At 37.4% G+C, this 11,045-nt stretch overlaps 1 protein-coding gene across 1 annotated transcript; it reads left to right on the forward strand.

Moving 5' to 3' along the window:
* The first annotated feature begins 1,810 nt into the window (after window positions 1-1,810).
* Window positions 1,811-10,426, forward strand: LOC117423708 (neutral cholesterol ester hydrolase 1-like). The gene is made up of 5 exons (XM_034039802.3): window positions 1,811-2,040; window positions 4,938-5,166; window positions 5,501-5,570; window positions 5,917-6,088; window positions 6,351-10,426. Exons 1-5 carry the CDS (start codon window positions 1,903-1,905, stop codon window positions 6,966-6,968), a joined length of 1,227 nt encoding a protein of 408 aa, XP_033895693.1. The 5' UTR covers window positions 1,811-1,902; the 3' UTR covers window positions 6,969-10,426.
* Window positions 10,427-11,045: the final 619 nt, after the last annotated feature.

The raw sequence follows: 11,045 nt of genomic DNA on the forward strand, positions 1-11,045 counted from the left end.
CCGTCTTGTGGCCTATCCACGACACATGCATTAATCGTTGCCATGTCACTGCACTTAACAAAGCAAACTGGCATGTCACTGCACTTAACAAAGCAAACTGGCATGTCACTGCACTTAACAAAGCAAACTGGCATGTCACTGCACTTAACAAAGCAAACTGGCATGTCACTGCACTTAACAAAGCAAACTGGCATGTCACTGCACTTAACAAAGCAAACTTGGAAAACATATTTTGACACTTTATGTTGACAGCTACTGAATCAAATTCTGCTGACACGATTGCAGTGAATGTCAGAAACTAAATGAAGTGCAGGAAAAGGGCTGACATGTTACAGTCTCAGCAAAACTGAATTGTATCTATTGTGTCAACTCTGGCTGTGTAAGGATGCAGGGAATCCGTTAGACACAGCCCTTGATGCTTACTGGGATATTTGTGTAATTATAATTATAAAATATACATTAAAACCCTATATACAAAAAAAAAAATACCCTTATGCCAAGATGTTCATCTGAAAGACAAATCGTCTATTGCATGACCTCTTCTGCAATCTGGACTGTTTTTAAACAGCGCTGTGAGATCATTTTACAGAGAAAAGCAGTGACACCTAGTGCTGAAAAGTTCAATTTGAAAGAAAAGCCAGTGAACTTTACTCCAGATTCCCCTGTTGAAATAGTGAGGATTGAAGACATAGCTCCATATTTAACACATCAAGGAAATCAGATCCTGTTTATCAAAGGAGTAACAATCAGGCTTGTGTTTGTTTTTTTTCTAATTAAGAAAAATGATTGGCTTAGCTATCATAAAGCCAGTGGCAGCATGACATTTTATGAGTGTAGAGTGCAGTGGGCTATATCTACACTGACATTGTCCTGAAGACAAAACAAACTGAAGCTCTTCACATTTTTCTTTTTAACTGGTTAATAAATACCTAGTAAGTAGTGAAAGGTGTGGTACAAACAGTTAGTACTTTTGTGTACAAATTAACTTTCTAGAGCTCGTTGGGTCCTCACTTGTGGTCTCATGCTAGTCTTGTCTAGGAATGGTAGTACACCACAGGAGTCCAGTTCAAATGGTTTCTATCCCTTAAGAAAGGCACTCTTTGTTAACACGTAGGTAACTAACAACAAAGTAAACAGATAACTTGAAATCATAACCTACGTTTTTATTACCTTCGCAGTTTACAGTTTGATTGAATGTATAACTTCTAACATGTGTAGCTAAGTAACATGTTTTACAATGAAAACACTGTTCTTCAGATGATTAATAAAACATAAGTACTAGTACGATATAGAACAAGTATCTATGCATTATTACATAGATTGCTATAAAGAAACAATGTATTTGTCCAGAGGAAATTAAATCAAATGGTCTAATCGTATGATTTTAAAAGAGACAGCGAAAGCTTTAGTAGCAAAAAAATGAAACGCACTTTCATTAAAGTAGGTCACAGTTCAGACGCTGGCGGCACATGCATTCACGCGCTGTATTTATTTATTCTTGCGCATGCCATGTGGCGTCTGAAAGACTGCGGCCACTTCAAATGCATTGTGGGACTTGAAGTTTTTGCTGAGCAACATAGAACAGCCAGCAATGTATTACTTTTTTGTTGTTGTTTTTGCTTGAAGCAGTTTAATGCAACATATAGGTTTATAATACGTTCATTTATCAATTTCAATTTGGATGTTTACATCTGTTATATTTATATATTTGTGTTTGTTTCACGATAACAGGCTTTGAATAAAACTCCCGGAACATCAACTCCCAAGCTCCTCTTATCCTGTACAACCTGATTGGTTTAATGGCATTATATACCAGTTGAAATCGACTTCCTCGAAATTGCTTATTTTAATTTTGCAGCAGCGGGTTGACCATTGTGTTTGCGGCAGCTGTAACAATCAGCAATGAAGTCGACTCTGTGTGTTGTTGTTTTCTGTTCTGTTCTCGCAGCGTATTACATCTACATTCCGCTGCCGCATACAATCTCAGAACCTTGGAAACTCATGATGCTGGATGCGACATTCCGGGGTGTGCAGCATTTGGTGAGACTGCACAGCAGGCTATGTTATATAATCGATGTGCCTAAAATTACATACGAATATCGTTAAATCGATGTTTACAGTCTTTGAATGGGGTTTCTCACTGTTTTGCATTATATCTCGTGTACTGTATGAAACATGTAAACAATATTAATATCTACTGGATGTGAGACTGAAGAATTAGCTACTACTAGTGCTGTGTGCATGAACAAACATTTTCTCAATATATTTTGGTAGGCAAGTTAGCTACTTTATGACAACTCAATTGCGATCATTGAGGTCTAGAAACAATGTCAAATGAGGTATCGAAGAGAAACAAGGATGGCAAAATCTGTAAAAGTCATGCCCGTAATGACTATTTCCCATCGAAATACAGTTTGATATGTTGCCTTTGATATATCTGTGTTGACATATATAATTTTTTATTTTTTTTTCAACATTTTTAGCCTGGGTCGGTGTTGCTATGGAGTCGGAATGAACCCATGATTAAGAGCCACTGTCTGACTGCCTTTAAGGATAAGCCCGGTTGGTTTTAAAGCCAAGGGGACATACGTGTTATAGAAAATGTAGAATAAAATATGTTGCGTCTACATTGTTGCATTAGTAACATTTACCATTACCCTCGTCATTATTCTTCTGAATGTGTTCTTTTTGTTTTGAATTTGTTATTTTTGGCATGAATGTTTTTCTGTTTTGTTTAAATAAACGTGTAAATAAAACGAATTGTAAATAGAGAGACTGTGAAAGATCAGCTGCTAATGCCATCTTTCCGCCACAGCTGTCTGAGATGGGTGGATGAACGTAGGGGGCAGAAGATGGACATGATTTAGGTTAGAGGTTGAACAGCTGCAATAATCTGTGAAACCAGACAAGTACAGCTGCTTGTTAACAATGTGCAATGCACAGGACAGTGTTCTCAGGGTCATTTTAATACTAATCAAATTAATAAAAAGCATGTTTACTATTTAGTGTGTTACTTGCATACAAAAATATTTAATAAAAATGTAATACAAGCAAATCAGTATTTTCAAATATCAGTCTATTGCTAGAATGCCGTTAATTAATCTTTTTGGTGTACCTTTAACTTCTTTGTCGCTTTTTTTGCTGTTTTGATTAAAAAATAAATAAATAAAAATTGCATTACTGCAGAAGTGCAATTTATTGTGACGTCATCTATGCGTTGTTATTTACATAACAGATGCCGGGTTTTAAAAACTTTTAATTTGGATAACAGTGATCCGAATTTTGTAATCCTATAGAGTTTTTTATGTGGATCTTTTTGATACTTTTTTTTTTTCAGAAAATGTCACTGCTTGATTACATTTATCCAGATTACAAACCATTACTATTGCGAAATCTGTTTGTTTGTTTGTTTGTTTGTTAAAGTGATTTCAATCACAAAATATAGGATTACAAAATCCGGATCACGGTTATCTAGATTAAAAATGTTGAAAACCCGGCCTCTGGAAGCAGGGTTTGGCTCACCACCTGATTTTGAATGGAATCCGTCGATAAGGAAAATCATCCCATACGAATGGACCAATATGTACCCAGTAGCCTCCCAATACGTAGTCATGTGCGACTTACACTTAACTTTAAACTTAACCCGTAAATCTACCCTTAAACGTAATCTCTACCCCTAATGCGATCTCTACCCCTAAACCTAATCTCTACTCCTAAACCTAACTGTGTTACTTTAACTAACTGCCACTATTATTTCAACACCGCTTGCTTGGCACCCTCTAGTGGCTACTACATCTATCGTCCATTAAAGCGCTTGATCAGGACCTACTCTACCTGTTGGGAGGATAGTAGGTACCTACTGGCCCATTCCTATCAATCTCCACCAAACTGGCAGTAAACCCTAAGCAGTTCAGTCGATCAATCTTGTACAGTATTTTGCTTTTGCAGCTGTTTGACGACAGCTATCTTTTAAATATTTGTTTACAGCTTTTTTTTTTCTTCTTCTTCTAAGATTTGTTCAGTGGCTTCTGTTTCTTGAGAGCACAGCAGACCCTCAATGGAGAGTCACAAGATCACAAGTGTACAATAACCTTCATATTGCCAGTTTGGGGTTCTTGAGAAATAAACGTTTATGAAATAATTCTGACTGACAATGGAATGGTGAACTTTGCCTAAACTGGCATTGAATTACACCCCACCCCACCTCAAATATGTTTTTTTAAAGAGTTTTGCAAATATCTGGCTTGACTTGGGAGCTCTCCCACGAGACTATGCTAAAAGATTGGACACAATGTTATTTTCCCTCTAAATCAGATGAATTTGTTAGTTAAGCAAAATTGTATTACATTGTGTAAGTCTATGTCCTTGAGTAACCAAAGGGAACATTGTGTTATTTTGTAGTGTAACACTACACCATGCATCGCTGTGAGATAGCTTTATGAAAAGGATGCATTGGCATGGATTTTGGCATGGATGTGCCCTCATGTCCTGCATAATAAATGGCATCTCTTTGAACATTATGCTAATACATTTCTTTCCAATTTTAGCAGACGATTTAATTGTAGGTGCGCTAATAAAATACACAGAGAAGCTTGAACATCTGGAGACACCAGAGAATTGATAAAGCTCCACTGTAATTGGCATATATCGTTAGGCAGGGCTGAAAATAAGACTGCTATTGCATAACAGTTTCACCCATTCCAGGTTTCAATGCAAGCTTGATTAACTACAGTGTGTATGGAACAACCTTGGGTGTGTCTTAACTAGTAAATAGTAAAACCAGGAATGGATCAAACTGCTATGCAGTGGGAGTCGTCTTTCTATCTGGAATTGCCAGTCTCTGCTTTTTCATTGAACATCATTTTGGTGAATAGGCTCTAATGCTGTCTTCCAGTCCGTCAGTTAACAGTAATGCTATTCTTCTCTCATCTCCGTAGGGTAACCTGGCACACAGTCTGGGGCTGAGCCACCACATCAAGGTACTCAATTTTGCGGTGACATTTTTTGGAATGCTCAGTCCCACGTCCAGTGAAGGGGTCAGAGTGACGGACACCGTGTTTGATGGGGTGCAGGTCAGGGTGTTTGAAGCTACCAGGGGGAGCAACAGTGAATTAAAGAGAAGTGTTGTTTACATACACGGAGGAGGATGGTCCCTAGGCAGTGCAAGTAAGTGTTGAATACAATATTGGTGTTTGAGGGAAGCATGCGATTTCACTAACCCACCAGCAATTCCACTATGAAGTCATTGAGGTCCAGTCTTCTCCTGATTTCCCCCAGAACGGGGCAATTCATCTCATCACTACCATTTTACAGACCTCTTAAAAGGAAGGCTTGTAAAATATGTAACCTTATTATAGGGCCAGAAGAGACATAAAGGCATTTTTTGGGATGCAGTAGGAAGTTCACACTGCCATAGAATCTGTCCCTATTCTGGAACCGCACATTCTGTGGAAGCCATCTATGCATATTCCTATGTTTAATAACGTGTCTTCATCCACAGGGATGCAGTCCTATGATTATCTTTGCAGGAAAATGGCAGAAGATCTGAATGCTGTTGTTGTTTCTGTTGAGTAAGTAGAAAACCATGGGGGCAAAAAATACACTGTTCACTAGATATTGTTTTCTTTATTCTGTTGCATTGACAAAAGTAAATGACCGGAGTGTTTTGAAGGTTTCTGATTCTGTTTCCAATCTAGAATTTTAAGTCAAGGCTAAAATCTGTTTGACTGTTTGTTTCTGTTGTTTCTCATCAACAGACTGGTGAAAACTATCAGTTAAATCCTAGAAAACCGCTGGGGAAAAAAATAGAAAGTTGTTTTAAGTATTGATCTCGTAGCTCTTTGTTTAAGTCTGGGTTGATCGTTCATCTGATTTGAATGCCTCTGGTCTAAACATGCTGTTTCTGTCCTTTCACAGTTACAGATTGGCCCCAGAGGTGCATTTCCCAGAGCAGTACAATGATGCTTATCTTGCCACCAAACAATTTCTACTTCCAGAGGTGCTGGCTAAATATTCAGTGGACCCCAATAGAGTGGCTGTGTCTGGAGACAGTGCAGGAGGGAACCTGGCCGCTGCTGTGTCTCAACAGGTGGGTCACCAGGCAACTGGGGTTTCCCTGGCATTATTGAGATGCACTAGCAGGACCTTTTTACTGTATGTACTGCAAATGCTACGTTCATTATTAAATGTTTTTTTTTTAAACTGATCCATTCATCTACTGTGTTCCAGCACCTTATTGTCTAGATTTTTATCATAGAGTTTTTTGTGTTCAGTTACACGTGAACATGGCTTTGCAGTGCACTCGCTATAACTAAAATTTACGATTCTGTTTTCACTCCATTTTTATTTAGCTTGCTCTGGACAGCAGTGTCACCAATAAACCCAAGCTTCAGTCTTTAATCTACCCGGTGCTCCAAGCCCTGGATTTCAACACTCCCTCCTACCAGCAGAATAGAGATGTACCTATCCTTTACCGTCCACTCATGATCAAATTCTGGCTAGAATACCTGAATGGGGACCCAAGCTTTATCCACTCATTGTTGGTCAATAACCACACCTCCTTGGACCTTAGCCAAGTCGCCACTAGCCGTGAAAAAGTCAACTGGACCTTGCTCTTGCCATCCACATTAAAGAAGCATTACAAGCCGGTAGTCCAGGCCACGGGAACCCCCAAGGTCATCCAGGAGGTTCCTGCTCTGCTGGATGTCAGAGCCGCACCCCTGATTGCTGACGAGGACGTCCTTAAACTGCTGCCCCAGACGTACGTCCTGACTTGTGAACATGATGTCTTGAGGGATGACGGGATCATGTATGCCAGGCGCCTAGAGCAAGCTGGAATCCGCGTGACCCATGACCATTATGAAGATGGGTTTCACGGCTGCATGATATTTGGAATATGGCCCACTTACTTTTCCGTTGGCATTCGGACCATGCACAACTACATCAAGTGGCTAGACCAAAATCTGTAGAGCGGCTGACATGAGTGGCTGGCTGGCTGGGATTAAAAAAAAAACCTTTTAATGCATCCGTTTCTGTGTTAAAATTGAGTTACAGTACTAATCCTTGCAACATCGCAATGCAAGTATGATTTTTGTAGATCAAAGTCTGGCATAGAGCTGACTGTTCCATTGCTTTGACTACCTCCAGTTACAGTTTTCTGCACAGCCAACATTCCATTACTGGCATTGTTTCTGTTTCAAATTAAACAAGTCGGCAATTCTGATCTCGTTAATCAGAACATTTCTGCTTCTACAGCTATGGTCAAAAGTTTCGCATCATCTAGAATTTTAGGATTGAGACATTAATTAATTAACAAAAAACTATTAATATAATTTAGATCTTTTATTTAACATCACGTAATCAAAGAAACTTACCAAATTATATCGCAAAAGTCTACTGGAAGCCATAAAAGTAGTACAGTATTTCATGTTAGATTTGGAAATGTCACATTTTTTTATTTGTCAGTTTTTTCTTTTAAGTACAGCCCACCTCAGTTAACTTGACATCCCACAGGGATGCTGTTTAGTGTTTTTTTTCTTATCCGAGGTGTCGAGTTAAACACGGGTGCACATGAGCCATGGCTTTAACATGTATGTAACTAACAGAACTCGCACATTTGCAGTATTTGCAAGTTTTTATTAGTTAAATGTCCTTCTGAAAACAGTTGAAAGAACTGTAGTGAATGAATCAATTACAGTATACAGTGCTGTACAAACTCTGTACAACTCGTATAGTTCGATTTGAAATACAAATTAATAAAATAACTACAGTGGTATTTTTATGTAATCAATCCAACCACAAACTGCACAAACTGTTGACTATACTTTGTTATTGGCTTGTACCGTCTAATTTGATATAGCAAAAGTTAACACATGTACGTTATACAGAATTAACTCAGTGAACAAAAACAGTAATAAACAACACGTGCAAAAACACATGCTTTTTAAATTTCTGCTGCCAAGCTTGTTATCCTGAATAACCTGAGCTTTAAAAGCCAATTACAAGAGAACTAATTTTTCGCTTCACTCATGGTGAACTGACACTAACCAGCTATGAATGAATGATCCATTTCCAGGTCGGAGGTCAGTCACGTGAAACGACAGTGTCAAGTTATCCACTAGTCTTTTTTTAATAGTTTTTATCCCTTTGGTACCGGTAATAAGTGTTGAGTTACAAGTAAAAGTGTGGTGTCGAATTAAAACATTAGGGGGCAGGACAAGTTAACCGAGATTGACTGTATATGGATAAATACAGGCTGATGCAACATTTTTGGCCTTGGGTGTACACTGAATCAACTCGTTTTTAGTTAAACTATTAGATTCATTAATAATAATGTCAAAATAGATAGCTTTAGTTTTTACCATGTCTAGCTTTTTATTATGGATAGGTGTTACCGATCAATATTTAAATCAACAGATCATATTCTTTTTTTTTTCTTTTTTTTGATCTACTTAGTTCAATAGAATATTTGATTGAGAATGCAAAATGTCAAATTCTTGTATCATGCTTCGTTTTGAACATTGAAAACTAAAATTCCTAAATCAAAACTGGAGATAGATAGATAGATATAAAAAAATATATATGATTGCCCTACACAAGTCAAACAAGCACCTAGTACAATGGCATATGAATGGGGCAGTGTGTTTTAGTGGGTTATATATTTATGTGCTGTATATGAATATAAAAAATAATTGTACAATCCTGAATATTAGAGTACATAAGCATTTATAACATCTACTGAAATATTGTGAGATCTTAAATTCTAGTTTATTTGTTTTGTTCTGTTTAAGGGATGCAATGCTGCTGTATTCAGTAACTTTCTGTTTGTAGCATATCATAAATCAACAGGCAAGACCACTATTCTGTTGAGTGTTGAGAACATGGTCTATTGCAAAGTAGTATTGCTTATTTATTCAGTCGATTCCATTGGATAACTGGTTCTTCTCTCTCATACTTTCAATTTCGGGAGCTGTGTTTGCACTATGGTGTCTTTAGGAATAGATCAATAATGAGTATTTCTGTACACCTTTAAGCACCAGATCCAACGTAAGCAGTTCACTGTAGTACAGAAATGAATGTTTAATGGCTGTTTCCGAGGATCTTGGATGGGTTTCTGAACCATTGGACACAGCATTGTATACTTGATGTATTCTGCCGATTGCTACGGCACTTTGTACACTGTGTTCCGATAAGTAATACATGTGTTCTGTATGTGCAATATATGGGTATGCGTGTTTGTATTTTACTCCAATCGTCAAACAGATATCCATTTTCAGCTTTAGATAAACATTCAGCTGAAAAATAAAACACAAGGAGGAATTGTTAATGGATCTTTTATTTCAGTATGTGAGACTGTGTTAAATCGGACAGGTAGCATCCTAGGCAATCCTGATTTAGGCAATCTTTCAGTTCAGTTTTTTCATAGCTTCAAATGAACTATTGGTTTTCTTAGTCATTTTTCTGTAATTTGGTCTTGAAATAGTTTTTTAAAAAAATGCCCCACCTCAGATGAAACTTTTATTTATGTGCTCCAAATCTAATGATTTTAATTATTTTCAGTTTGCAGTTGTGTTGTGACCTAAGTGAATGTATGCATGTATAGGAGGCTGTGTGGTCCAGTGGTTAAAGAAAAGGGGCTTGTAACCCGGAGGTCTCTGGTTCAAATCCCACCTCAGCCACTGACTCATTGTGTGACCCTGAGTAAGTCACTGAACCTCCTTGTTCTCCGTCTTTTGGGTGAGACGTAATTGTAAGTGACTCTGCAGCTGATGCATAGTTCACACACCCTAGTCTCTGTAAGTCGCCTTGGATAAAGGCGTCTGCTAAATAAATAAACAAATAATAATATTGTAATGTACATTTGGGCAACCACTTCTAATTGGGGTTAAATACTTTTAAAGTGTTTAACTAAACAGTGTTAACTGTTTAGTGCACTACTGCATTAGCTTCATGAAAAAATGATCTAAATGTACAATGTATACAAAATAAGTCAATACTTCTGAAATTGAGTGGTTTTTTTTGGGGGGGGGTGATATATAGATATGGTCAGGCTGTTTAGGATGTTCTCTGTTAAATTGGCTATCTGCAACACACAGTGAAATTATCAGAATGTATTCCTCTTTCGATAAACATATTTTACACTGGGGGAAAAAAAGTGTAAAATGTGTTTCCTGCCTGACCTATTGGACACCCTGTGTGTACATAAATATTAGAATACTTATTTTGTGAAATATATTGTTTGACTGTTGATTACCTATTTAGTTCTCTAACAAATCTCAAGATTTCCCTTTCTCCAAATAGTTTTATGTGAAGTTTCCTGTGTGGTAACCCCCCCCCAGTTATATTCAGTTAATGTTACTGTTCTGTAACAGGTTGTGTGTAAAGTTGTACTTTATATGTGTCTTCAATTAAACCTTCTAACTGTGAAGCTGTTTTGTTTTTCTTTTGCATGTGCATTATGCCATACAGTATTTGAGAGAAGCATACAAGGAGTTATTTCTTTTTGCTTGTTGTGATCCCATCCTTCCTAAGTTTTGGAGTTGTGGTTAGGGCTCTGGACTCTTAACCGTAGGGTTGTGGGTTCAGTCCCAGATGGGGGACACTGCTGCTGTACCCTTGAGCAAGGTACTTTATCTAGATTGTTCCAGTAAAAACCCATCTCTATAAATGGGTAATTGTATGTAAAAAAATAAAGTGATATCTTGTAACAATTGTAAGCCACCCTGGATAAGGGTGTCTGCTAAGAAATAAATAATAATAATATTCTTCGCCTAATCGCAATACTGTTTTCAAACACTAGATGGCCCTGTAATACTAGGCCTGCAGGGCATTATTTCCTGTAACACAAATTCATTCTTTCTTTTTTTTTTTAACTGGAATACGTTTCTCTAGTTGAATTAATATTCTTTAAATATGTTACCTCGATATAAACATCCTTAAAATAATGTCACACCCAGACAGTATTCAATCCATCTTTACATAAGAAAACCTATTTTTTATTGTGTTAAAGATGAAAGCAAATACGGCATGTTGTTTACCAATTGAGT

Source organism: Acipenser ruthenus, chromosome 17 (genome assembly GCF_902713425.1).
Source record: "Acipenser ruthenus chromosome 17, fAciRut3.2 maternal haplotype, whole genome shotgun sequence".
In the NCBI taxonomy this organism is placed as follows: Eukaryota; Metazoa; Chordata; class Actinopteri; order Acipenseriformes; family Acipenseridae; genus Acipenser; species Acipenser ruthenus.

Excerpts from the sequence above, each read along its gene's own strand:
- LOC117423708 (XM_034039802.3), top strand. The coding sequence starts at position 1,903 with ATGAAGTCGACTCTGTGTGTTGTTGTTTTCTGTTCTGTTCTCGCAGCG. Across the intron at positions 5,167-5,500 it reads ATGGTCCCTAGGCAGTGCAA|GGATGCAGTCCTATGATTAT; the intron begins GTAAGTGTTGAA and ends CTTCATCCACAG. Across the intron at positions 5,571-5,916 it reads GCTGTTGTTGTTTCTGTTGA|TTACAGATTGGCCCCAGAGG; the intron begins GTAAGTAGAAAA and ends GTCCTTTCACAG.